The sequence below is a fragment of the Rhynchophorus ferrugineus genome, unplaced genomic scaffold (assembly GCF_030347505.1).
Source record: "Rhynchophorus ferrugineus isolate W39M unplaced genomic scaffold, kcgeb_rfMv2 rfM10, whole genome shotgun sequence".
Classification (NCBI taxonomy): domain Eukaryota; kingdom Metazoa; phylum Arthropoda; class Insecta; order Coleoptera; family Curculionidae; genus Rhynchophorus; species Rhynchophorus ferrugineus.
In genome coordinates this window covers 179878-207862 of record NW_027472589.1, presented here as the reverse complement: position 1 = coordinate 207862, position 27985 = coordinate 179878, and the positions used below count along the sequence as shown (strand labels likewise).

Genomic DNA, 27985 nt, shown 5'->3' with positions numbered 1-27985 from the left:
AAAGAAATTACTTACTTACTTCCTCGTTGTACTAATTGGAACACTCATTAAGTTGTCAGAAGTAAATTATAAACTGAGAAGAAAAACCATTTTAAAACGATACAAAAACCTTTACTTGTTTGGAACTAAAAAAACCAAATGTCGGTCGATGTTTACAGTAATCCACGCTCGATATTTGTTTTTTTTTTCAGTCCATGGCAACTGGTTTATTAAAAGTGAAAATACTGATATGAACTATTTTGTTTTTTATTTCATAAAACGTCAAATAACATTGAACAAGATTGGTTTGATAACAAATAACAGCATATATAAATACACACACAGGGTAGGATATCTGCTGATTTCTTTTTGATACAGTCTATTCGGAATATAATTGTTTTTATACTAATTAAAAAGCTTAACAATCTCTTGTTGACGTTGAGATGATTGTCAATGTCAAGGACGGTAGTGTTGTCAAAGTCAAAATGCACTTCAAAAATAAAACAGCAGACGGCGTACTCACATTAACATGGATAAATAATTAACGTATTAACAGCATATAAAAGGAAACTTGAAAGAGACCTAACTATTTGATATCGCATAATAAGGCGACGCCACGTAACGTCCAATGTCGTGGATTATGATCGGTCTCGAAATCGATGCTGCCGACGTATTTCTGATCGGTACGTTGCGGTTTCCTATAAATAGGGCATTCGTATAGTTTCGGGTCCTTGCCGGCGGTCGTGTTGATGGCGTAAATGTAGATCACGGGCATCTGCTCGTAGAGGACCTGAAATATGAGACCGATGAACGTATGACCGGAGCTTCCGTGTTCACTTCGAACCTTGGCCTTGCTTTCTACCAGTTTCGCGGTTCTGCGATCCAAGCTGGCGCCTTCCAGGAAGAGACCGTGCACGTAGACGCCCTCCTGCGGCCCGTCCTTGATGTCCTCCTTGTTGTACCTGGTGATTAAGTTCTGAAGGACGACAGAGTCTAGGGCCCAGCCCTTGTGGGCTCTTGTCACGTCCTAAAATATCAACACTCGAAAAACCTTCAACGTTTTTGATAGTGTCATTTGATAGAACGGTAAATGTAAGTACAGACTTACGGATTATCAATACTGTAAATATAAAATATAATAAAATTTAAAATTAAAAATAGAGCCTTTAGAGTGATAGAACTTTCATTAGAATGAACTGTTACTTGGCAGATGATGATGTTTGACAGAACAGAGTTAAGGTTGACAGTCGTTTAACAGTGGTGACATTTGACAGCGTCATTTGATAAGAGGTAAGCGTAGAAAGATTATCAAGAGTGTTAATGTAAAATAGAATAAAATCCAGAACTACAATAGCAGTATTGAATTAAAATAATATATAAAGAATATAATACGTCATAAAACTACAGCTTCCTTCCTGTACTGTTTTCGCGCTTGCCCTTAGAGTGAATCGGTCGTGAGTGACTAGATTTAGAATTTTTATTAGAGTTAACTGTTATTTGACAGGTGATGGTGTTTGACAGTATGGAGATGTAAGTATTGAAAAATAAATTGGCTAATTCATATGACTATTATTTCAATTCAAAATATTACGAGTTGTTATTTTGCGTACTTGTCTCATGGCGGTGAGGAAACCTTGCGGATTAAAGAAGCCCGTCATCCAGAAAACGCCTGGCTTGCCGTTGTTGCACCATGTTCGAAACTGGGCGTCCCTCTCGAGCAACTCCGTGTACCAGAAACCCAACGTGGCCGATTCCCAGGATATCTACGAAATAATTTCATTATAATCACCGAGGCCGCGCCGCCACAACGTTGACGTACCTTTTGCCACTTTTCCGGGATCCTCGCGTCGTACATGGCATCCAGGGCCGTCCTCAGGTTCTGACTCATGATGATCGTTCCGTCTATGGCCAGTTTTAAGTCGCTTAGGGTGGTTTTCACCTAAAAACGGAGGCCCGCGTGAGTCTTACCGACACCGGCAACGTTTCGGAACCGTTTACCTCCTTGATCACCTTCTGGATACGGTCTATCTCCTGTCTGAGGAAGATGTTCATGGGCAGGAGCGCGCCCATGCGGTTCAGGGCCTCCTTGACCTCAAAACTGTTGTACAGGTTCGGAAGTTTGTCGAGCATGTCTTCGGCCAGCGAGTAAACGACGCTTTCGCGGGTTTCCCCGCCTCCCCCGCCGCCCTCCTTCGGCTGAACGCTCAGGATGGTGTCCAGAATGGCTGAAAATAGTTAAAGGTCACATCTCCCGCCTTCTTCGGGTGTAGCCGTGTATACCTTTGGCCGTATTGATCTGATAGGTGATGTCGGCGTTGGAATGAAGCCCGAACACCTCAGGAGTGTCGGTGGCCGGCAGTCCGTTGATGTAGTCGATGTAGCCCTGAAGGTTGCGCGTCTGCGGCACCTTGTAGCCGCGATAGAACTCGAACCCAGGCCGCAGCAGGACATCGCAGAACCAGACGTGCGTGAAGGTGGTGAGCAGCCGCTTGTCGAAATCGTCGGTGACGCGGCCCCCGTACTGGACCTCGCCAAGCATGTAGCAGACCGTCGGCCACGACACGCCCTTCTTGGGGTCCATGTCGTCCAGGTGGTTCTGCACGAACTGGACGCAGGCCGCGAAATCGGCCTGGTTGAACTCGTAGGGGACGTTCCAACCTGTGGGGGAAGGGGAAAAGTTGGTGCGTCTGGTCAGTAGGCGACGTGAGAGCGAATACTTACCGAGAGGTCCGAATTTCCGCCTCTCCTGGACCACCGTGTGCAGGAACGCCACGGCGTAGAGCAACGGGGGCCACTGCGACTGGCTGGAGTAGTCCAGAAAATCTTGGGTGATGTTCTGGTAGGTGCGCTTCATGCTGGCTCGGATCCCTGTTCGCGATTATTTATTTCCATCAACAACAACCATGTACAAGAAACATTACCTTGAGGCGGCTCGTTGGTGAACTTGATGGCCATCTGCAACAGTCCGATGGGGAACTGCTCGTGCACCTCGGTGGTCAACCATAACCTGAAACTCTCGTGCACCTTCTCGGCGTCCAACAACATGGTCATCGCCTCGGTGGAGAAGGGCAGCGACAGATGGATGTTTTGTAGCAGGACCCAACCACCGCGCTGGAACGATGACTCTATCATGTCTCTGGCCACAATCTCCTGGCCCTGACCCATAGACACCGATTTCAGACCTGGAGAATAGTTCGAGTTACTTCAAAACCAAGTACGACAAGGAGGAGGTGTCCGCACATATATCTTTGGACTTGGCCAGAGCGGATATTTGCGGGGACGGGTCGGAACCGATGGAGAGGATGCAAATCAACGGGGTCATCGGCTCGGATTCCATCCAGGTGGCCTCCAGGTCCAGGATGCTGGGTTCGCCGTACTCCGGGCCCAACGAATCTGCAACCATCGGGCGGATTAAGGGGAGGGAACCTCGCGAGTCTACTAAAACACACCCATGATATACTTCCTGGCTTGCGACAACGTCCGGTCGGGACTCCAGGACCTAATCAGCAGGAGCTTCCGGAACACGTCCAGGTTCTTCTGGTAGCCGCAGGGTATTTCCTCCTCCTCCGGCTTCTCCTTCTCGTACCACACCCTCCATTCCCGTTCGTTGGTCTCGATCTGCGAATGAAAACGGGTTAATTCGAAAGGGGAGGCAGTTTCACGAGAGCACCTTGGTCAGAATCTCGGAGAAAATGGACAGCTTGTTAATCTCCACCAGGTTCAGCCACGTGATGTCCAGGATCCAGCGGAAGGGTTTCGGCTGGACGGCGTTGAGGTCGAGTGAGGCGCCGCCCTTGATGAACGACATGAATTCCTCGTGGGTGATGACGCCGTTCTGCAGGTCTATCTTCATCGCCATCATCAGGGTGAAGAGGGCCTTGTGGCGTTCGTACAGGCTGCGCTGAGTAAACGTCCAGACCTGGATGGACAGAAACTTTAGCCGGTGGGGATGTTGGTGGTAGAGTTAAAACGCTTACCTCATGTGTTAGATACTTTAAGATAATGTTGATCCTCTCGGCGGTGTCCGGGTTCTTCTCGGACTTGGTGATGGAGTTGTCGAAGATGTTGAGGAATTGCTTGAGGGAGTTCTGGTACATGACGTTCACGTTGCTCATCTCGACGATCAGGAAGTAGAGGATGGACCCCCGGGCGGCGACGGCCCTGAACTCTTCCCGGGCTATGTTGATCTTTCTCTCCGTCTGGGCCGATACCGACAGTTTCTGCGTCACCTCCTCTGCCGTCGTCTTGGTGACTTGGAGCACGTTGATCAGCTCTTCGTCGTCGACCAGCGATCCCTCCGTAGAGTTCAACCTCCCCAGCAGGTTGCTCTCCAGCTCCTTCATGCGCTTCTGATTTTCCATCACCGACTCGAAGAGGGCCACCCGCTCGGCTTCCAGGTCGGACTTTTCCATCAGGATGACGCGGCCCAGCAGCTGGTCTTCCAAACCTACGCGAGACGAGAGGCGTTCATAGACGTGTCAGAGGTAGAGCATCTTTTAACCTAGCATGGTGACGGTGAAGTCGATGATGGACGTCTTGGCGCTGATCTCCGGCGAGTAGGGAGGGTTCGGAAGCTTGGTGGTGATGTAGAGCATGAAGCCCTTGAGCACGTCGCACTCCTTGTCACCCACGATCACCTTCTCGATGCTGCCGGACTTGATGAAGTTTTTCTCCAGCACGTTGTCGAGCACAGGGTCCAGCTCGACGTCGATGTCCTCGATCAGCAGCGGTTTTCCTGGAACAAAACGTTCTAAACTCCTGGAGACTAACAAAATAATGCAAATCGCTCACCCAGAGAAAGACAGTCCTCAAGGTGCGTCCGGAAGTACTTGTGGTCGAGTTTAGTGATTTGCAGGTTATTGTTGGCTTCCTTGTTCTTGATCCACATCTTGCCCTGGCTCTGCGGGTCGATGAGGAGCGGATACGAGCGCGACTTGGTCACTATCAGCGCGTTCTGCACCGACAGCTCGTCGTTGGGGAGACCCTGCAACGTCCACTCCGACACCGTCGAGCTTTCCACCAGCATGTTGGTGATGTTCAGGTCGACGGTGTACGGTATGGCCTTGGTCTGTAGCACGTTCATCCAAGCGTTGACCAGTCCAGCCCTGAACTCCTGGTTGTAGGGGCCGCAGTACGACAGGAAGCCGGTGGCCAGCAGCACGTCGCCGACCAGTCGGCCCAGCTGCTCCTTGAACTCCTTGCTCTGTTGCGTCCAGCGCACCTTCTCGCCACCCAGGCCCTTGATCAACGTGGTCGCCGTGTTCATCTTCTTCAGGCACAGGTTGGCCGCGTCCGTCAGCCGTTGTTTCTCCATCACGGCGCTGTCGTACTGCTCCTTGACCTGCCTCAGTGACTGCTCCCGTTCCTCCAGTTGTCGTTCCGCCCCGGCCAGATCCTCCATCGCTATCTAAAATTCTTTGGATGTAACCGAGGTCTAAATCGAGATCGAGTTAGGCGAGAACTAAGATCGAAGACCTTCTGGAAGGGCGCGATTGCTGATTTGAACCCTGCTGATTACCCCTTCTCTACAACCATGATCCATTTCAAGGATTACCAACTCCCTGAATAACTTCAGAAACTTTATTTCCTGATGCCCTCAGATAGCAATGAATAAATTTATAAACAGCAATCACTGAGGGATAATATACTTGAACTTCTTGACCGATCTGATAACCGTTCGTTGATAATGGCGCTAACTTCGCTGATACAGATGTTGAAGCTACTATTTAGAAGCAAATGAGTTAAAAATAATCGAAACAGGAATTAATGTGCTGGCAATGGACGGATTCACTGCTGTTGTAAATCTCAACGGCGTTCAGTTGGAATGTGTTAAGGTTGGTCAATATTACAATCAAGATTAATGGTAATGTAATCAAGGTCTTACCTTTAGCCTGGCTTCCTGCAGCGTCAGGTTGGCCTTTAAAGGAAGCACCTCTCGGTTGACGCTGTAGAAGAACGCCATCGCTTTGGTCCAGGATAACAGACCTGAAAAGCGTATGGCGTAGAAGAGAAGGTTTTACAGTTACCACGTCACCCATCCACCTGCGACGTCACCGCAAACTCTCTTGGCGGTATCCATGTTGTAATCCTCCATCTGGAAATAGGGCTGCAGCAGTTCCACCATTTCGTTGTTGATGATGTCTTTGGGATAGTTCTGTAGCTGTAGCAGGAACGTGGTGGAGGCCATCATCTGGAAAGGGTACGTTATAACCGGAAACCTTTCCCGTGACCTTTACCTTAAGAGATTCCGCCCAGGAGGGCTTGGGGCACGGGGCTCCCGTGTCCGCAATGACGGGGTGCAGTTTCCTCTGGAACAGTATCAAGACGCAGTCCATGATACGCATGATGAGATGCGGAGGACGTCCCAGTTTTCTCACCGTTGCTGCAACACGATGGCACTGATGGCGAGGAATATTGAAAGCCTCGAAGACTTACCTATATGCGCGGGTTTGATGGTATTAAGCGCCGCCTCGGCTTCTTCCAGCGCGGGTTTGGCCGCCTCCAGTTTTTCCTCGGCCAGGGCCTTCTCCGCGGCTATCGAAGATACCAGCGCCTCCGCTTTCTCCTTGACCTTCTGCACCTGATTTTTCACTATCTCCGCCTGCATGGCACGTTCGGTCACCTCTTCGCATACCAATGGGGTGTTAAAACCAGCGCCGCAGGGTCGCACCGTGCATCATACCTGTCAAGACCCTTTCGGCCCTCCGGGAAGCATCCACCAGTTCTTGTTCCATGACGGCCAGTTCCTTTTTGAGAACCAGCACGGACGAGGACGCTTCCGCTAACTTCTCCAGACCGGTATCCATCCTCAGGGCTCCGTCACTCAGTTCCTTCCGCTTGCTGTTGTATATGCTCTTGTATCCCGCTATGAAGTTGAGGTAGGACTTGGGGGTAACGTGGGTGGCGCGTCGAAACCTACAACAAGCCCCGGGTTACTTTGCTGACGGTCTCGCATCCCCCTCAAGCCCGATACCGTTGGAAGTACTCGGCGGAAGTACCCGCCACGATATCCTGGATGGAACCCAGCGCCGTGACCAGCTCCTCCTTGACCTCCTTGGTGCAGGCGATCTGGAACTCGGTGAGGAAATGTCGCGCGACTAGCACCAAGGCGTCCTTGGGCCACGGCTGGAACCAGTCGATGGTGCAGCCGGATATCAGGGCGGGGAAACGCAGCGCCCTGTTGCGGAACTTCTCGCCCACCGGCGAAAAGCAGAACACGACGTGCAGATTCTGGCAGGTCCGGTTCATGAAGAACTCCATTACGACCTCCTGGTTGAGGGTGCGCTTCGGGTTCTCGCGTTTCATTACGGGCGTCAGCTCCTGGATGATCTCCGCCTGCTCGTCCTTGGTGAACAGGTTCGAGATGACGCCCGACGACAGGATGTTGTTGAGATACTCCAGGAAACCCTCCTCCTTTATGTCCAGGTCGGTGAAGATGAAGGTGGTGCCCTTGCCCTGGCAACCGCACGAGCGGTACAACACCTTCAGGTCTTCCAGGAAGTTGGCGATGTTGTAGGAGCGCGTCAGAGCTATCTGGAAGGTCTTGTAGCCGGCGATGAAGGAGGACAGTTTGGTCAGCGACTGTTTCCCGCTGCCTCCGACTCCTGCGCAAAGGAACACGCCGTTTACATCGATAACTTAGCAGGAATCTCAACCTGACGCACCGACTAGCATGACGTTGCCCCTCGGATGCCGGATGATGCGAGATATCTTCACCAAATGCAGCATGGCGTCGGGGAAGAACACCAGGTCCATCCCGGAGCCCCTAACCATCTCGTTGAACTGGGCGAGGAACATCTCGAGACGCTCCCGCAGCTCATTTTCGTTACTCACCGGCTCGTACACCTTGGGCAGCTCCATGTCCGCGTCCTCCCCTTCTTCCCCCGTCGGCTCCGGAGCGTCCCTCATGAAATCGACGAACACGGGATCGGGCTCGGTCTTGCGCCGCATCTCGGGCCCCATCTGCTCTTCCACCAGTCGCATGAGCTCTTCGTTGAACCATCGCTTGTCGTCCTCGATGGTGAATCGATCGGAGAACACCCTGGCGCACTCGTGCTTCCACAGCACCATCATACAGCCCTCCGACTCTATCACTGTAGACAGGGTTCCGATCTGAAAAGAATGGTGTTGAATATATTGATAATTTTGGAAAATATCGACATGAATATACCATTATTTTATATGAATTTTTAAAATATTAATATTTTTTATCACAAAACATACTTGAACCTTTTACTTTTTTGTTCTAAAAAATATTTGATTTTTTTTAATGTTCTTTTCGGATATTTTTAATTCTATTTGATGGACGATACTCACCATCCCTTGCCAGATCTTCGACAGATCTCTCAGGGAGAAGACGTAGTGGAACTTGGCCGGGGTGGGCAACAACTTGGATCGGGTGCTCTTCCACAGCGTCCTGGTTAGGGGGATCAGTTTCTTCACCAGGTTGCGTACTTCAAGCGTGAAGCCTCTCTTGATGTTGTAGTGTCCTGCAAGTCATTTTAATTGAAGGCCTGAAAGTGTGAATCGTGACATCGTACCCACCTTGAGCTATAACGCTGAATATTTTGTCGATGGAGGCGTCGCTGGGTAGGGGACAGTTGAAGATACAAAACTGCCGTTTCAACCTGGACGGTATGTCGTTTCTTCCGCCTCCCGGCTGTCCCATGGCCGCCACGAATTGCACGTCGATGATGGTGGTGAACTCCCCCGGCTTCTCCAGGCTGTAGAAACCGCCCATATCCATTGTTTGACGCACGATCTCGTTGGTAATCTAAGAATTAGTTGCGAGCAGCTCGGGATGGAAGGAACAACGAGATTCGACCTTACCTGGTCGCCCCAGCAGTTGATTTCGGGCAGATTGATGTCGTCGATGAACACAATCAGCTTTTTCCCGTTGGGCGCCCCGAAAGTGTTTCCCATCCGCTTCTCCACGTAGCTCTCGATCGTCTTCTGGAACTGGTACGGCGTGGTGGCGCTGGAAAAGTTGAAGGCCCGGTGCAGGTACTGCTCGGGGTTGGCCCTCTTCATGTAGGCCTTCATCATGACCGTCTTGGCAGTGCCCTGCTCACCAATCACCATCACCGCCCTCTCCTGCTTGGCGATGGTGTCGATCAGGAAATTGATTCGCACGTTGTCCATGATGGGGATGAGGATACTCGCGTATTCGGGCGTCGCCAGTTCCGGATACACGTAGTTGGTCACCATGGTGTTCCACAACACCCACTCGCCCTCGGAGTTGACGACGTAGTCAAAGATGGTGGCCTGGAACGTTATCGGTGATATTCTCATTTAGATTCTTACCTCGAAGCTTACGTCGGGATTTTTGCTGTTATTCTTCGGCAGATCCAAAAAGGCTAGGTTCTCCTTGACGAAGACGTCGCACTTTTGCCTGTCGTCGTTCTCCAGGTAGGCGCCTATACCCCAAGCGAGCCCGAACACGTACAGCTTCTCCAGGTGTTCGACAGTCAAGATCTTCCTCTCCTCCGGCTTGTCGGTATCCTCGAGGAGGTCGTCGTCGTCGAATTCCGACTTGGAGGTCGCGGCTTCGTCGTGCGACTCGACCTGGCTGGGTATCAGGCCCTCCAGCAGGGAGGTCATCTGGAGGATGATGTTGCACTCCAAGACGTGCATGACGGGGGACAGGGCCTGCGCTCCCCAGCCCTGCAGCACGCCGAACGACTCCTCGAACAGTTTGGTGAAAGTCTCCTGCTCCCTGGAGCTGCGCCGCTTCAGCCATGCCTTGACGATGGGTTTCCAGTTCAGGCCGGAGGAGCTCATGTAGACCTAAACGGAGACGGTGAAAGGGAGACGCGCGAGAACCAACACCGATTTCTCACCATGCCGTTCCTGGAGACGGTGGCGGGGGAGGCGTTGTCGATGTTCTCCGGTTCAAAGATGATCTTGCAGGTGGGCGCCATGGAGAGGCGATCGCCGTTGGCCAGGGTCAGGGTCTTGTTGTCGTCCAGCACGGAGTTCAAGTTCTCGATCCAGATGCTGTCGACGGGGCCGTCTAGCACCAGCCAGACGTGTTCTCCTGAAAAAGACGACATCGGTGAAGGTTATCGCAACGCGCGAGGCGAGATCGGCGATCGAACGAACCGTTTTTGATTTTCAATGTCTTCCGCCACAGAGCGGAGAAGATCCCGTCAGTCCAGTCGTTGGTGGCGACGTCCAGGCGTCCGAACATCTGCGCCGCGGTGATGGCCTTCGGGTTCATCCGCATCTCTCTATTAATCACAAAAATACAGCGTCTCTCCAACGAAATATGACTAGTAGCGTTTAAAATTGCGTTTTTCTTCGACTTTTTATCTGAGTTTTCCGTTTTTCAAGGATATTAAGATATAGAACAATTTTAGAACAACAATAGCAAACATCCATCGTTTGTTATATGTTGTGGGTGGTGTAGTGTTTTTTTTTTCGGGGAGGATACTTACTTGTGGACGGTACCCATTTGTGTCAAAGCCTTCATCAAGATTTGTATGCAGGTGGTCTTGCCGGCGCCCGAGGGCCCCAGCGTCATGATACCGTGTCGCACCCTCTGCGTCTCGTAGAGCTGAAACAGGCGCCAACATCTCACGTACGTCCTCCCGTGCCTTACCCTCACCTACACACCTGAATCAGCTTCAACACCCACGAGGGATGATTCACCAGCCACATCTCCTCCACCTGCTGGTTGATGGCGTCCTCCAGCTCCGGGTAGGTGGTCTTCTCCAGCACCAGGTTGGGGAACAGATCGGCGATGAGCGAGATGAAGAGCGGCTCGTCCTCGTCGATCAGCTTCGACAGGTTCATGTCCCGCAGCACCCGCATCACGATGGTGCTCTCCGAGTCCTTGTTGTTGACGCGCTTGGCCGCGCCGAGGCTGCGCAGCACGGACAGGATGTTGCGCAGCCCGAAGTCGTAGTGCACCTGCTTCGTCAGCTGCTCCTCGCACAGCTTGTACAGCGTGTAGAACTTGCGGGCCAGCGTGATGTTCTCGAGGAAGCCGCAACTGGCCAGCTTGACTCTGATGATGATCTGCCGGTCGGGCACCATCATGGCCACCGTCCTGAACTGGATCTTGAGGTTTTCGGGCAGTTCCTTGCGGCCCGCGTAGCCCGGGTTCTAAAAGACAGAATACGATATGCAGAAAGGAATGTTCGAATTAGGACATGCGCTCCACCTCTCTCCAACACTTTGTATAATTGGCAATTTAAAAATATGGAAGGACAATGGTAAGTACGGAATGTAAGGTTATGTTTTTAACCAACAAACATCATCAATTTTGTTCATAGTGGGAATATTAACTATCAAATTCATAACGAAACATTTTCAAGCGTTGTGGATGATCTTACCATAGTGATGAAGATGCCGAACTCGGGGCACATGTCGATGATGTCGCCATCGGTGAACTGGAACGACTTTTTCTTCTCCTTCTTGCTGGCGAGGACGACTGCCACCTGCTGGGCGGCCACAGAGAGGACGGGCAGTTCGATGCGGTTGAATTCGTCGAAGCAGCCCCATGACCCGGACTGAGCGAGACCTAGAGTTGTTTCTTGTTAAAATGGAGGCCGCAAGCGAACGCGCACGGTCTTGGAACTAGAACGAACCTTTGTAGATGCGTCCCAGTCCGCGATAGTCCATCTGATCGGAGCAGTTGAACACCACCACGTACTTGGCCAGCGTCTTGCCCATGTCCTTGACGGTCTCGGTCTTTCCGGTACCAGCCGGTCCACAGGGAGCCCCGCCCATGCTCATGGCCAGCGCCTGCGCCAGGGTGATGTAGCATCTACAAGAAGAGTTTATCCAAAAGCTGTACTGGTTGATCGTCCGAAGTCGTACCTGTCCGTGAGCGGAGTGATGACGAGTCGATCGGTACAACCCAAGTACTCGTTCTGGTACGAGAACGTGACGTCCGTGATGATGATGAGTGTCTTATCCTGCTCTTCCTTGAAGTAGAAGCGGCACTGCTTCAACCACTCAAAATCGTTGACGTGCCGCACGTTCAATCGACACTGGAACCGCAACGCGATCAATGGTGTTTTACCATCGCTCGATAACCACTCACCAGGATGTCGAAGATGTCTCTCTGATGCACGTGGATGGTGATGAGAGTCTCGAACTTAGTGCGTTCGATTTTCGTGAGGTCCCGCGTCGTCTGGTCGATGAGCGTGTTGAGGAGCTCCAGGAATTTGTTGTTGGTCTCGGGCATGATTTTCTTGTCGTGTCTGGCTTGAAGGAGGGCCAGTTCCGCGTCCCTGGTCCAGATCATCTGCAGTCCCAGGATGCCGATCTGCAAAAAGCGTCGTCGTTACTCACCCCTCTCGCCACGATAAGCCAACACGCACCTGAGCCGGCAGCTTCTCCAGGAACAACAGCAGCTGGAAGTTGGGATCGTTGAGGAGGGCGTGCGCCTGCCGGATGATGGAGTGCAGGGACGCTTGCGAAGTCTGTAGCAGCTGCGTCAGCCACGTCTCGACGCTGCCCTCGGCCCGGACCGCCTTCTCCAGCGGGATGGTCTCGCCCTCCGACGAGACAACGGCCGTGATCTTGTTGTACTCGATGTCGTGGAACTTGACGTAGCGCGTATTGTCGAAGATGGACAGCAGGTGGTTCTGGATCGTGTGCGAGTCCGAGGCCTGGCCAAGGATCTCCAGCAGCGCGGGGTCCGACACGAAGAAGAACCGCGGGAACATCATGCGCTTCCTCTCCAGGTAACCGCTGAGCGATTTCTGGCACAGTTCCAGTTGTTCCTGCAGGTGGGGCAGCAGCTGTTTGAGCATGTCGTCGCCTGAAATAAGGAGATGGTGTTTCACCGGCTCGCCGAGTCACCTCGGCGATGATCACTTACCCACGCAGCAGGCCACGACGCCAGGGGTCTCGTGAGCCCTCTGCATGATCTTTTGCCACGACTTGTCGATCTTGGAGAAGCGTTTGGCCTCTTTCGGTAGTTGCTTGGCGATGTCGCCGCCCACGAAGACAGCTTCCAGATAGACCCACATGTTCTGCACCAACAGCCAACGTTCCAGGATCTCGTTGGTGTTGGACAGATCATGCACCCACTGCTGGATCTGTTTCTTGAAAGGCGCGTTGTATCTGTTGGACAGCAGCGATCCCAACACCATCAGGCTGTCCTCCAGCTGGCCGATGGTCTCGGCCGTGGTGTCCCCCCGCAGCAGTAGCTCTCCCCTGTTGTTGAACGTCATGAAGGTGAGTTCGTGCACGGACCACTCATTGGTGACTTGTCTCAGCTTGGCCTCGATGTCCTTTTCCTTCATGGCGGAGATGCAAATGTCCTCGATGTCCTCCTTGTGCTGCAACAGGGGCGCCTCCAGGATGTTCTTCAAGCAGAATCCGTCGCTTTCCAGCTCGAACACGTGGTTGAGAGAGTCCATGATGCGCTGCCAGTGGCGCGGTTTCATGGCCTTGTTCGCCATCAGCTCCAGCAGCGGGCACATGTCGTTGAAGTCGTCGATGGTCTTCTTCAAGGCGAAGAAGGCGGGCCACTCTTTCAAGCCCTTTTAATGGAGGAAACGAGGTGAAGTCGTGAGGAGACGAGTCAGCAACCGTACAAACCTTGGGCAGTTTCCTGCATCTGTTCTGGAACTCCATCAGCTCGTTGTTGATCTCCTCGATGTTGACGTCTCCCCAGGGAATGTCGTAGTAGCTGTTGACCCGATCGATGACGTCGTTGTAGAGCTTGTAGAGTTTTTGGAGCAGGTTCAGCTCCTTCCTAATCTGAGCTAGGTCGGGGTAATCGGTCGTGGGCAACCCGAACAGGTCCTCTCCACTCTGGTACGTCTGCAGCTTCCTCCACATGCCGTCGAATCGGTTCTACGAAAACACTAATGGGTTTGGGAATGAATATCGGACTTGATATATCACCTGGAAGAGAATGAGACGATCCGAAGCTTCCCGAGGCGTCAGTCCGGGCTGCATTGGCCCGGCCGTGCGGTATTCGTTGCAGTAATCGATCTTGTCCTGCCTGAACTTGTCAAGGTTGCTCTTCAGGTCATTCTGGAACTGAGGCTGCATGTCTAGAAGACCGACCTGTACTTTGAGCGCGTTATTTAATAATTTCTTCCAGGTATCCCTGAGGCTGTCGACTTGTTCAATGATTTCCTGCTCGACGGTGACGTCGTAACGGCTCAGCACGTTGAACGCCTCCTGCAATATAAGTCAGTGAACTTGAAAAACTATGAAGAATACACAAAGCAATAATTATTTTTTCAGTAACTTGTACATTGGAGCCAAGTTATCAATTACAACTTCAGAAAGGTAATATCTTTGCTTAATTGTGTCATCAAGTGCTGCACACTTGACACTCAACCAACATTCAACAGTTCAGATAAACAAGAGCTTAACTTAACAAACTAAAATAAGCAGCTTTGTTGTTGGGCTTCAGAGATGATCGATCAGGTCGCTGGTAAAGTCACCGGTGGTAAAGTATCGTTTATCTCTAAATAGTTCGAATTCCACTGTCACCTATCAAGAAACTGTGACACCTCTTCGTCATCGAGTCCATCGAGAGATGTCACAGTTTCTTAACAGGAGGCTTTGGTTCTTCAATTGTAATTACAACTACGTCATTTCCATTACTGAAGATTCGAAATTGTATTGTAACATTGGACAGGACTTGGATCATCTGCCCTTTGATTGTTGTAGTTGAATCTTTCAAGTATTTGGTACAATGTCCGTTATTCACATTTCAATACAGCAACTTCCAAATCGGGGGCCACACCATTCCAGTGTGATTCTATTTTTAGTTGTTTTCGATCTTTTACTATCTGTACTTGGATATTTTTGCGATACAAATAAGTTAATTAACTTCGTCCTTTTGTCGGCTGAATATCTGATTATTTTTCGATAAAAAGTCGATTTTTTTATAATGCTCTGACTTTACCTACCTCTATGGGATCGATCCTCAGCTCCATGTCCACCTCCTGCTCCCGGATCTTCTTCAGCGTGTCCATGATCATGCGGACGTCGTCCAGGTCCCGGATGGTGCGGTCCAGCTTCCTCTCCATCTCGCTGATGACCGCGTACACGTAGTCCATCTCGCGCTTGTACTTCTTCTTCATGGCCTGACCCACCCTGGAACCGATCGCCGATCAGTCAGCTGTGACTGGGGCGCGTCAGCCTCTCACCTGTGGGTGCACGACCTAATCTCGGTCAGTATGCCGTACTTCAACCTCTCGGTCGAGATGGCGAGGCAGTTGGCGATGGTGAACACGTCCGGTTCGGTGGCTAGCCGCTCGTTCAGTTCCTCGTGCTTGCGCAGGGTGCCCTCGAACTCCGTCAGTTGGCAGTTGAGCAGTTCGCGCTGTGATTTCTCGTTTCTCCACAAGATGCTGTACAGTCGCCATCTTGAAAGAAACTGTGACATCTCCTGAGGACAGAGAAAACGCCAGGAGATGTCACAATTTTTATAAAGAGGCGTCGCATCGGTGATGATGGTGATCGAACGGGAAACGCTAACGAGGTGATGAACGAGAGTGATACTCACACAGCGCATGTCTTGCGTGCAAGATGCCAACAGCGACAGAGTCTTGATCACCTCCTTGTTCTCCATCACGTGGTTGAAGAAGTTGCGTTGCTGCAGAGGGAACATGGGCTTCTCCTCGGTCATCAGTCGGTAGAGTTTGCGTCTCCTCATACGGAAATCGTCCTCCTTGGTTTTGATGTTGCTCTTGCTGGGTTTCTGCAAACACCGTCAAGTCATCATGAGAGGTCGTCTGGCGACTCGATCTTGCGACTGTTTCACGCTACTGTAACTACGGGAGACCAAGTGAGAAGCAGATATTTACCTGCTGGATGATCTTCGAGCGAACGACGACGTCCATCAGGTTAGGGGAGGGTCCTGCGATTTTTTGCCAGCCGGATTTCCGAGCGAATCCCTTCTAGTTAGCATGCAGAGGGCGGCGTGTTACATGTAGGAGTGTGTGTGTGTGTAGAGTAGCGGATGTGTGAGTATAGGCGGATATAGTGGTGGCATTGGTGCAGGGTGTTGTCAAGACGTGTGGAGTGTAATGTGTCGTGTGACGCAGTCAGAGTAAGAGGAAAAACAGAAACGCCCAATTAGTTTCACACTGCACTAGAGTACGGATTCAAGGCAGTTGTAAGAGTTTACTTACGCGGAAACTGTTACAACTGTCCTCTCTGGACGGCGATCTATGCTAAGGGTCGTTGCGAAAAAATACCGATTAATTTACACCGATGGTCCTGGCTCATGGCTCGGGAGCCTCGCGCGTCTTTAGTTTAAACTTAAAATGGGCAAGAAGGTCTATATGGTAAGATCTAGTGATGACTATTTATTTCTGTGTAAGAGGTACCTGTACTAGTCCTAGTAATAGTAATAGGTACGGAAATAGTTTCACTATTACAAAGAATCGTGAACTAGTAGGAAGATTACGTGAGAATCAAATGACAACCATATTTTCCAACATACTTTATAGATATTTCTCACAATTGTTAATATTTACTGTTAAATCACTATGGATTTTGTTTCCTTTTACCATTACCAACACCAAAAAGAAGACGACCTGACCTGGGTCGTCGAACTACCTCAATGAAATGTGCAACGAGGTACCGCATTTGCTAACCGCTCTGATGACCAGAAAGATATAGAAAATGATAATATTCCAGAGTTTTAGAACTCTAAAGTGACTAGAAATGAAGCTGCCCACTTTGCTCAGATTGCAACGAGTTTGTGAACGTCAAACACAACTAGCACACATATTAGTTAAGACGACACAATTAAATTGAGTTATTCCGCACATGTAGTGCTCCTGCAATCAGATGGATCCGGGAATAGATTGGGGTGCTAACACAACAGTTATAAACAATTATTGTTGATGTCAGAAAACATTTTCAAGATAGAAATTGCTGATACAAAATTCACCTGGTCAAACCATATATAATATATACCATGATACTTTTGTAGATCTTTAAAAAAACAGTAGGGAACATGAGACCAATATCTAGTTTGATTATTTACGTATTATCATATAATATTAAATTATTACCTACGAATAAAAGTAAAAGGCAACATGAGGCGCAATCAATTTCAACACCTTTTACCTATCCAAGTATTCCAAATATACGTTATCGAACCTCTGAACTCTCGGGAGATATTTTGGAACTAGTATTTTAGAAAATAAGTACCCGTTATGTTACGTTACAGGTCCGTACCTATTACCAAATTCGTTTTTGTAGTATCTTAGATCATCACTAGTAAAATGGCGCACGAAGCTCCCGGATGTACCATGAAGTCCGTCCGAGAGAAGAAGAATGAATATACCTCGGCGCTTCCCGCCCACTGCCCCACGCCCTTGGCGATGGACGTGACGTTGCGTCCGGCCAAGTTCAGCACCTCCTGCACTTCGTCGAGGTTCGGCTGGATGCCGACCTTGGGGATAAGCAGCACCGCGTTCAGGACGAACACCGGCTCGCGCTCCTCCTTGTCTGGAACGTTGCTGCACGTTAGGCGATCCCACGCGCCCTTTTCGCGCGACCCTACTTACATTCGACGCAGAACCGCTTGCGGAGCGCCTCCAGGGAAGCTCTGGTGACCTTCACGAGCACGTCGATCACCTTCCTCGTGTAGTACCGTCTCATCTCGCTCACCGCGCCCCTCACCACGTCCTGCATTGCCTTGCTCATCCCGCCGCTGAACAGCAGGTGCGGTTTCTCGAAGCATTCCCACACCAGCGACCAGTCGGACTGTTGCTGCGTCCCCGTGATGTCGGGCGGTTTGTTCTCTTCTAGGAGATGAAAGGGCGGTACAAAAAGCCATAGAAGTGGTGCAGGCGGGTTGATTACCTGCAAATACGAAATCGTCGGCAGCGTCGACGGACTCCCCGGGGTCGATACGCACTTTTTTCACTAGAGAAAGGATCTCCTCCACGGCCTCCTCCACCATCATGCATTTCTTGTGCAGTTCGGCGGCACCGTAACGACACACCTCGTCGATTTTGTCGCAGAACGTATCTTGTCAAATTTAACAAACAGTTAGTTGGAAAACAAAACTGACGAAACAAAAATGAGAAAACTTATTCCTTTTATACAACTTTGGATGGGATGAAATATTTGTTAACTTAATTTTTCGACATTGCTACGATATTTACTAGGAACTCTCTCAGTCCTCAAAGGACAATATTTAGTAGCACAATTCTTGCTTGTTTATAAAGCCGATCACGAGGGTTGCTACTTATATATTGAGCTTAATAATGAATAGACAATGTTTTGTTGACGAAACAAGTTTTATTGTTTTTCGAGGTATTCCCATGATGATCTTGCATACACTTTTGCATTCCGATGTGGTGGAGGTCCACTTCCACAACATTGTGAATGCATTTTTAATTAATTTATTATTGATATTTCGGAATAAAAAGAGTTATTTAGTGGAAAATCAGGGCTGTAAAGAGGACAACCCATCACTTTTATATTTTGGCCAAGCAAATTGGCGGATGTTTCAGTTGTGTGTGATGTGTAAGACCTTGTGTTGTCATTGTGAATGATGTTTCTTTGTCGTTTCTTCTTTGGTATTTGACGAAGCACTTCTGGTAAATAATTAGTTGTGAACCATTCAGAATTCACCGTTTTACGTTACTTCAACGGCACGGATGTAGCACGTTCATTTATTCCGAAGAAACGAGCGAGCATTTGGTTCGAAATGCTTTGCGCACTCGGCCCTGGAATACCCGTACAGTGGATTGTCCTTTTGTTTGAGGATCATACACATAATTCGCAGATTGATTACCCTGGATCACTATAAAGATTAAATGGTCAAGCAATATCTTATTGATGTTTCTCATACTAAGTCACATGACGATCTTGCAATATGATAATTCATATCGAAAATCATAAGAAATTATTATACTCCATTTTTTCGACTTAGACAAAAGTTACTTTAAATGAACAACACAGATTGTAGTCAAATAACCGAACGCTCTGAAGAAGGTTATGGTTAGATAGTTCAAACTTACGTCGGATTTCAGGTTCCTTCAAAAACGTCGGATGGAGCTTAAGAACACTTAGTATTGCCAAAGCAAGAAATATAAATAGCAACCCTGCTTGCTTATAAAGTTGTTAACCAACGTTAGATTAACGCCAATCAACTAAAGTTAGCAAAAATCATAAAGTATACTGAGAAGACTATGTTTTTTGGTTTACTAGACAGAAATGTTGAAATTATATTTACACGACATGTTAAATGACGAACCAGTGTGAACCATCATCTATTTACCTATATCCCAAGGACTTTCTCCGTACTCTGGCAAAGCGTGCAGCTGAATGGTCTGCATGCTGCTCAGGACCTCCAGCACTCGGTTTGTGTAGATGTCGTGAACTCTCTCCGTCTGTGAATCGAACGTAAGACGAACGGAAGAACAAGAGCCGGCCGACACTCACCAGGATCCGGAAATTTTTGACGGCTTCACCGGCCGTGTCCACGTACGATTGCCAGTCGTCCGAGACCCAATCGAGTCGGATCAGGCCCGGCTCTATCTTGCCGCATAGTTTGATCAGGTGCGGTAGGAACAGCGGGCGCACCTCCAGCTTGACGTTCTTCACCACTTTCAGGAAGTCGTTGATGAGGAACTGAAGAAACCGAATGACCCTCAAGATAGGTAAGGGTGGGACTACGTCAAAGTTACCTGTAACGAGTCCTGCACCAGACTGAAGTGCTCCTGCTTGGCGTAGAGGGTCAGGGCGACCATGGGCACCGGCAGATCCATTTTGATCATCAGATCCGTCTCCCTGATCAACAGGGGGATGGTGGTATGCAGATTCACCTTTAGTTTTTGTTGCTCGGGGCATACGGCCAACAGGTGCTTGGTCAGACATCGGTCGGCATCAGATACCTGCCGGTAGTTTGGTAAATGTGTATGACGCCAACTTTCAATCAAACCTGATAGTTCTAACACTCAAACAACTTTCTAGAAACTTTCGACTTTTCTATGGTCCACAATTCCTCATGTTTTCGGTGAATTTTGAAAAATTGATTTCTAATAATTGAAAACTAGTTTACGTTAAGTAAAGACGAAAAATCTGTGATCAAAAATAACAGCACGTCGATTCAGAACACTATTTAAGCGAAATAATTAGTTCATTGCTATTCATTTGGACCAAAAAGTTCGTTAACTGATTGGCAGCCGGTAAACACTGTCTAAATCGACCAAATTGTTAGCTTGCAAAGCTTACGGCGTCCGCGTTTTGGGAAACACATCGAATTATATTCACTGGGTACCTCAATATAGGTAGAATCATCAACGATGATTATTAGATGGTATTATTGTATCAAATATCAAAGAAAACGGACTATTTCATCAATACAACGCAAAGGGTCGATGAAAACGATGGCCAAATTGAAGTAATTGACCCTCCGCCTACCCTATAGGCGAGATTAGGCTCCAAATGACGGTTAAAACCTAAATTTTAAAAGCAATGACAAACCGTTCTTCGAAAAATACAATTAGTGCATTGTTCGAGATAACAGGACTTACGTGTTGGTTCATCCAGAGTGCCACCATGTCGGTCTCGTATATCTTCAACATATTCTCGGCTAATCGATGCCGCTTGGACAGCTCCACCGTCGCGGGCAGGTTCTTCATGACGTAGTGCGTGGTAACGCTGGACAGCAACTCCTCCAGGTGCGAGGACAGGCACCTGGCCCACTTGATTCGACCTAAACGAGACAAGATCCAGGCGCGCCGGTTCCATCTCGTCTCGACGAACTTACCTGCGATGGGAGGAAACATCCTGGGGACCGGGGGATCGTCCCTCTGCTTCTTGAACATCCTGATGATTCTCTCCACCTCCTTCTCGCAGTACTTCAGAATGCGTTCGTACTTTTCCTCTAGCCTGCTGAGCGGGATCTTCTCGCTGACCTTCTCGAAGCGCACCAGGAACCGTATCCCCTGCGGCGTCTCCCACACGCTGTCGAAGTTGGCCTCGATGGTCTCGGCGACGCTGTCCTTGAGCCGGTCGGTGCTGGCCAGGAAGTCGAGGAAGTCCTTCTCGAAGTCGGTGTTGCGCTGGTCCAGGTAGTCGTACTGCTTATTCATGATGACCGTTTTGATCTCGGTGAACTTCTGAATGGACTCCTCCAGAGCTGAAACGATCAGCGTAATGAGGTTCGTCGGGGCGACGTGGTTGGCCACTGACCTTCGCCGAGGAGCAGTCCCTCCATCCTCCTTTGGAACAGGCCGTTGTAGTCGTCGATCAGGTCGAACATCGAGATTATCTTGGCCAGACGCTTGCAGAAGGCGTCGAACTTGCCGAAGATGTAGTTCTCGGAAAAAGTGAAAGGACGGTTGATGGGCGCGCTGACCTGGTTCTTGACCACCTGGTACGTCTTCCGGTACACCCTGTTCAGCACGATGCAGTGCATCAGCTTGTCCTTCATCAGACCGCGGTCCTGCGACCAGATCGTCTCCTGGCCGCGACACGTGACGTAACCCTTGCAGGTCTCGATCATCTGGTTGGTGATCTTCACCATCAGGGCCGAGCACCGTTCCGACGTGTTGTAGAACTGGGACACGTTGAAGATCAGCTTCACAGTCTGCAACAATCCCATGATGCAGTCCTTCATCCTCACCTGCGAACAATCAAACAGTCATGGAGGCGGGGTCTCACGCCGGATGTCCGCCTTACCGGGTCGTCAAGATAGAGCGAGTGACATTTGGACTCCAGCGCCTGTATGAATTTGGCGTTGTCCTTGGCCTCGTTGTAGCAGAACGTGATCTTCTTGTCCGTCTCCTTCCACTCTTTCAAGATCTTGGAGCGGGCGAACTTGAGGCAGATGAGCGTGTTCTGGACCTCCTTCGAGTTGACGTGTGCGACGATCTGCGAGAACCGCGCGCCCCTCTTCTTCCAGTACTCCAACTCGTCCTGGGGTCCTTGGAAATCGGATAGTGCCGTTGTTTTAATCGATTCACCACTAAATAAGTCCTGTCATGGAGGGTTAACGAGGTATTGTTTCCACCTACTAGATGGCATTGCGATCGCTCTCCGTAAACGTGACCTTAATGTTTATTGGTTACGGCATATTTCTTGTTTCGAACATCATTTTACCTTTTTTTTTTGTTCTGGCCTAAAAACCAGGCGGTGGAATGCATGACGCATACCTGGTCGCGGAGACTTGCCCTGGAGTGACAAGTTGGACCGAGTTATGTGGGACTGCCTCTGGGCTTACCAATACACTAAACCGAAACCGCCTCACAGTTGACCCCTGTGGATCACTACTGCTACTGCATTACCACACCATTTTACCGTGTACATAAAATAAATAAAAGCCCATTTTATGTTCATTTATCATTTAAAAGTTAAAAGGTCGGGGAAAAAGTTGTTTCGATTTTTCCCATCAGATGATTTTAAAGTCGCATATTACTTTTAGTACTTATTCAATGCAGCGATACTATGGCGGGTTTGAAAGGTAACAGTTCATGAAATATTTGAGATATAAAGGTTGTATCGTATATTTTTAGACCCAATCAAAAATTCATCATATTTTAATTTTTTTCTTTCCAGAACGAAAAATGCTGCTCAAAATTACCGAAAGTTGTGTGGCGTTATGGTGATGGGAAGAAATAAATTTGTTTTTTTTATTACCGAATATTTCGTTGTTAAATATGATAAAATCAATGAAATTCCTTAACATATCAGGGTAGATCGACATATTTCATCTCCGGACATCGTTACCGAGTCGAACAACAACCATAAAATAGTTTCAAGCCCTTCACATGCGAATAGTTACTCTGGATTCTTAATTGGTTGGAAGTTCTATTGTATTAGACGAGAAAATGTAACGTCACGTGACACACTCTTCTTAACCAATCAAATGCTTTAACAACAACATCTTGTATATAATCAAAGCACCATCTTGCGCATTTATAGTATGTGGTGCTACCTGAAATGTTCTCTATACAGTCTATCACTCCTACCAACCTGATGAGTCGTTTTCTCTCCGAATCTGCTCGCTCTCTTTGAGAATCTCGTCCAGTTTCTTACACCAACCTTTGACGCGCTCCTCCAGCGCCTGCACCTTCTCGGGAAATGTCGACATCTCCTTGGTGTCCTCCAGCTGCGCGCCCTTCATCGGCTCGTGGCCGTCGTCGAAAATGTTCGCCTCGTTGGCGACCTCCTCGCAAACTAGAAAACCAAAACCGGGCGTTCGGGCTCGTGAAAAATCGAGGAACTCACCCCTCAGCACGCTGCAGAACGACCGGAGACTGGGCAACAGTTGGTTCTTCACCATGGGACAGCTGGCCGCGTCGTCCTCGCAGTCCAGACTGGGGTAGGCCAGAGCCTCCATGAAGACGTGCTCGATCACCCTCTCGATGGTCGTCACTAGACCGATACGTTCGGCGTCGATCACTCCACAAAAAAGGTCCTGTAATTGTCGATAACGAGGTGATATGGGAGGTGTAGCTGGAGGAGGGAGCACTACGTATCGGATCGGTTGAAATAAGCACGGAATTTGTCATTATCTTTTCTGTCAATCACTTTTCTTTAAAATAATGTGTAATGATGACATCTTGCTCATTTTTCCGAATTTTGAGGAATAGAGTTCGCCAACATTTCATGGAACAAGTGAAAAGGCTAAGTTCCCATTGAAACAAAAGATCAAACTGCTGAAGGAATTTCAAAGATTATTTTGAGCAAGCTTGAAGCTGATGGCCTCGATATAAGTAACCATAGAGGCGAAGCATGTGATAATGTTGCTGTTAAGACTGGAAGGTATTTAGTAGTTCAGCAAAGAAATAAAAAAGTAAATGGCAAACTCGTAGCTTCTTTAAATCATTGGTTAAACGTGGGCTGCCTAGGGCGTTGCATTTCTACACATTGCTTTGGAAAAACTGACATAGCCAGGCGAAAACCCAAACACCAGATCAGATTAAGGAGTTTTGCTTGTTTCTTTCTTTGACTTGGACCTCTGGCATCTGGTGTTATATCAACTGAATTATGCACAAACAACCATATTTACAACCAAAAGGACTTGATATAACACTGTGCGTTCAGAAAGTAAATGTTGGTACAATAAAGAAACGAGAGGAATGGACAGAAAGCGCTCTAAGTTATGCAAAAATATATCTGAACAACTTCTCCATGGAACCTCAAAGGCGCATACCCAGGAGGATTATTTTTGATGGCGGAACTTTTTGAACGATAACTCGTCTTGTGAAACTGGCTTTGAGATTCTTCGTTTGATGGAACCGTTATAGAAATTCGTGAGCCTTTCCATCAGCTACAGAATTTGACGTATAAGTTTTCTAATCTAGATGACACTAGATGTAATTTATAGTATGCTCTTGAATTATTAATATTTATTGTAACATTCGACTTGGAAGATACTCTGCCTAATATTATAATAATACTCGGAATATTCTCCAAAATTACCGTAAGTAATGCCAGTTGTCGGAGAAGCTTTTCAAGAAGAAGAAGGAGTCCTTGTCCATAAATTATTGTATATTAAAATATTTTAAACCGAAGTACCTTTTGAAACCCCTCCTCCGGTAGCTGCTTGGTGATGTTGGTCCTGAAGATATAGATGCACACGCCGGTCAACGGCACCTCCCAGCCGTCCGTGAGAAACAGCCGCTTCTTGTAGACGGGCGTGACGTTCGGGGTCAAGTTGGCCCTGCTAGTGCTGGCCTGGAGCTGTCGGCCGATGGTGGACTTGACGGGCTCCGTCGTGACCATGGCCTCGGTGTCCAGCATGTTCTGGTAGAACCAGATCAGCTTCGTCTTCATGTGCGGGAGGAACAGCTGGTTGATCTCGTCCAGCTAAACCAAACCCGCCGGTGATTACCGTGTCGGTGGGGTTCGACGCACACCTACCATGTCTCCCTCGAAGACGTGGTCCATTATCTCGTGTCTCGGGAGCCCGGTCGCGTCCATGAGGATCTGGAACGTGAACTCCAGTCGGGGGTCCATCTCCCCCCTCCTCGCCTTGCGCTCGCATTCTTCCCTCCTTCGCTGTTGGTGTGAAAACGCCAAGCATTAGACGTGAAATATCGAATTATGCTCGTGCGAAGCGACAGATACGTGGAAATAAATACCATGAGCAGGTCATCCGAGGTGGTTTCGTAAGAATCGGCCGATTCATCGTCGCTGGAAAAGTCCACCACCTTTATGCCGTGAACGAACATGTCGCACGCGTCTTACGAGACGTCGGGGGGGAAGTGGAGAGACGGCGTCCGCGATCGGGCAACGTCCATGACGAAAGTCGATCTGGGGTGCGAGTTCAAGTACGCTTAACGCGGCTCTAAATGGGTTTGAAGTGTCGGCGATCGTTTTATACCGTCGTATCGTTGTGCCAGGCGGTGTCAACCCGTTAACTACCCGGAAGAAAAAAAGGGGAACTTTTGCGTGACACGTGCAATTTTCGAAAGTATCGACGGGCGAGAAAATGAGCATTTTATTTCGACCCTTCGACGAACAACTGGCACAAAGCTGCTCTGGCTGAGATAATGTGTATGCCGATTTATCGCCGAATGGTGGTTTGGCGTGTGTGTAAACTACCGACACCATATTCGTTAAGAGTTAGGATTTTTTTTCGATGCGGGGAAGAAGAAGCGAAGAAAATAAATATCTTCCTGCGATATTCCTGGACATCTCACAAGCTTTTGACCGGGTATGGAATTTGGGATTGATCTACAAGATGAGCAAATTGCTATCATGGAACTATTGTTGATTGCAAGGGTCATATCTTTTATCAACTTATTTCGGCTGGAGTTTCCCAGGGTAGTGTCTGGGGATTGCTCCTGTATCTGCTGTACACTGTTGATAACCCAATTAAAAAAGAAACAGTACTTGGAACAGTTGCCGACGACACAGTCATCATGACAAGAGATATATCTCTGCTTAAGGCTGTAGAAAAAATTACAAGTGGTACTGAACAAGATTCACAAATGGACTAGAAGCTGGAGAACACAGCTTAACAGCTCCAAATCTTTCCAAATTAAATTTTCGTTGCAAAATAAAAGAAACCTAATTATATCACTTGACTGATGACCGCCCTCAAGCACACTCAGCTAAATACCTCGGTATCCATCTAGATGATTAGTTAAATTACAAACACCATGTTAGATAAAAAGCAAAGGCGATGAAATTCCAAATGAAACAACTGTACTATATGTATATATATGTCAAGTATGATATAACTATGGGCAAAGTGGTTATTGTTATTGCCGCTGGAGAAAATTTGCAAGATAGATGTAGGTGTTCTAGTAGAGAATAAAAATATGCTATGAAGTAGAAATTCTAAAGAATATATAAGGCAATAAGATTAAGCCTTAAAATCGCATATTTGCAATGATATCTGTTTAAAGAAGCTCTACTACAACGTATTTGAAAAGTAACATTTCATGGTTCATAGACTAAAAACTAAATCATTAGCTTTTTCAATCTAGTTATTGTGTTTTGATAATGGAAGACATTTTCATCATATTTTCATTTTAACGTATGTAGCGCAAGCTCATAGGAAAATGTATATATGTGTGGATGGTGATGAATATTTAAATGAACATCAGTATCAGAATTGGGAATGGGCAAAAATCTTATTTGAAAAACATGAGAAAAGACGAAATTATTATTTCCTCAGCCTAGTATAACAGTAGAGAGTAGAGTAGGTTAGAAGACAATGGGAAAATAGTGTGAAATAGACAGGAAGACAACAAGAAAAAGGAAAAATGTTCGAATTAGAAACGAAAAAAAATGAATTGAGGAAAATAACCAAAAATAGGAATGTGTAGACTAAAGCGTGTCAAAAAAATCGACAGGGATCTAAGAAAACTTTTCTGGTATCGTCAATGCAATCGTTCATTAAAATATTAATGAAATGGCGAATACGCCGGTCACCAATTCATTTACATGTCACAGTGAATTCCTGCCAAAATATTCGTTTGAGAGAATACTTAGAGACGGTCATTGATGTTATCGCGTCCACTTACCATTGCTGATTCTTCGCTGAAAGATCTACTGGGCATGGCCAGTTTCCTGATACCTTGTAGCAATATCAGCTTGTTGGAGAGCTTCTTGTCCTTTCCGTGTCGCATCTCCGGCGTCTTTTTAAATTTACGATCCATTTTCGTTTTTTACGAATCGATCGTGTGTGTTCGCGACGATATATCAATTCGGATGTCACGTATGAATGGGAAAGGGTAGTAAAACGTTCGGAGGTAACGTGCTCATGATTATGGTGTGACCGCGAGCAGGTTGTCGCCTAATATATTTCGGATGGAGCGTGACTATATATATACACGTGTAATAAATGTAATGACAGCAAGTTTGATCGAAACCCGGACCTTTTAGCGTTATTAAAATAGAATCCGTTCGTCTTTTTTCCTGCTTTTGTCGCCGTCACGCCACTCCGAAATATTCGCACAAAGCGATCCGTCGACTTACTTTATTGAGCTCATCGTCGTCGGCCATGTTCGATCGCAGCTGCCCGAGCCCATCATCCAGACGGCCTGGTCACCGCCGCCTTCGAACTGACTGCATCCGAACATCAACAAACACGAGTAAATCTGGTTATTGATGCTTATCTGTTTTTATATCAATTTCCTCCCCACCACCGCCGCCGCGGCCATCACCGCGACGATCTATCATTTGATAATCTCATCAAACGCTAGTCACGGAAAGCTAAATTTCCATTGATTGATGCGGACAATAATTGGAAGGGGCCCCGTGCGGTAAGCGCGCCGTTGTTCCCGAAGAATGTCCCTTAATTCGTGGAATTAACTACGTCCCGACATGCTAAGGACATTGGAGCCCATCAATTATCGACCACATCGACATCGCGAACGTATCCTCTATTCCTCGTTTACGACTTTTAACGTATTCGATAAATATACTGTATTTCCAATTTCTACCACGACAAATAATGCGCACACGATTTAAATTACTATAACTAGTTACCGTACGCAACATTAGATGTCAAATGTGACATATGACATACAATCTTTCACTAATGTCATTGTCAATTAAATACCTCAATAAAACGAACCATTTATTTATTTGA

General features: G+C 48.1%; 1 protein-coding gene across 1 annotated transcript; it reads right to left on the bottom strand.

Annotated features, from left to right (window-relative positions):
• Positions 1 to 225: 225 nt before the first annotated feature.
• Positions 226 to 27521, bottom strand: Dhc1 (dynein axonemal heavy chain 1). The gene is made up of 57 exons (XM_076416821.1): positions 27370 to 27521; positions 24802 to 24939; positions 24457 to 24747; positions 23164 to 23353; positions 22909 to 23112; positions 21616 to 21860; positions 21127 to 21559; positions 20702 to 21073; positions 20466 to 20647; positions 19617 to 19823; positions 19372 to 19560; positions 19208 to 19319; positions 17782 to 17949; positions 17484 to 17723; positions 17261 to 17424; positions 16112 to 16117; positions 15768 to 15857; positions 15467 to 15661; positions 15108 to 15349; positions 14868 to 15054; positions 13846 to 14127; positions 13537 to 13794; positions 12812 to 13478; positions 12309 to 12751; positions 12029 to 12253; positions 11803 to 11975; positions 11571 to 11749; positions 11316 to 11503; positions 10594 to 11085; positions 10416 to 10534; positions 10081 to 10208; positions 9819 to 10015; positions 9295 to 9765; positions 8809 to 9243; positions 8524 to 8752; positions 8296 to 8468; positions 7644 to 8091; positions 6953 to 7583; positions 6662 to 6894; positions 6415 to 6603; positions 6216 to 6361; positions 6022 to 6169; positions 5864 to 5964; positions 4771 to 5386; positions 4481 to 4714; positions 3957 to 4426; positions 3650 to 3898; positions 3429 to 3597; positions 3220 to 3372; positions 2901 to 3161; positions 2701 to 2847; positions 2260 to 2637; positions 1978 to 2204; positions 1799 to 1918; positions 1590 to 1742; positions 824 to 1006; positions 226 to 769 (listed from the first exon to the last, which is right to left on the bottom strand). The coding sequence occupies exons 1-57, from the start codon at positions 27394 to 27396 to the stop codon at positions 566 to 568; spliced, it is 14001 nt and encodes a 4666-aa protein (XP_076272936.1). The 5' UTR covers positions 27397 to 27521; the 3' UTR covers positions 226 to 565.
• Positions 27522 to 27985: the final 464 nt, after the last annotated feature.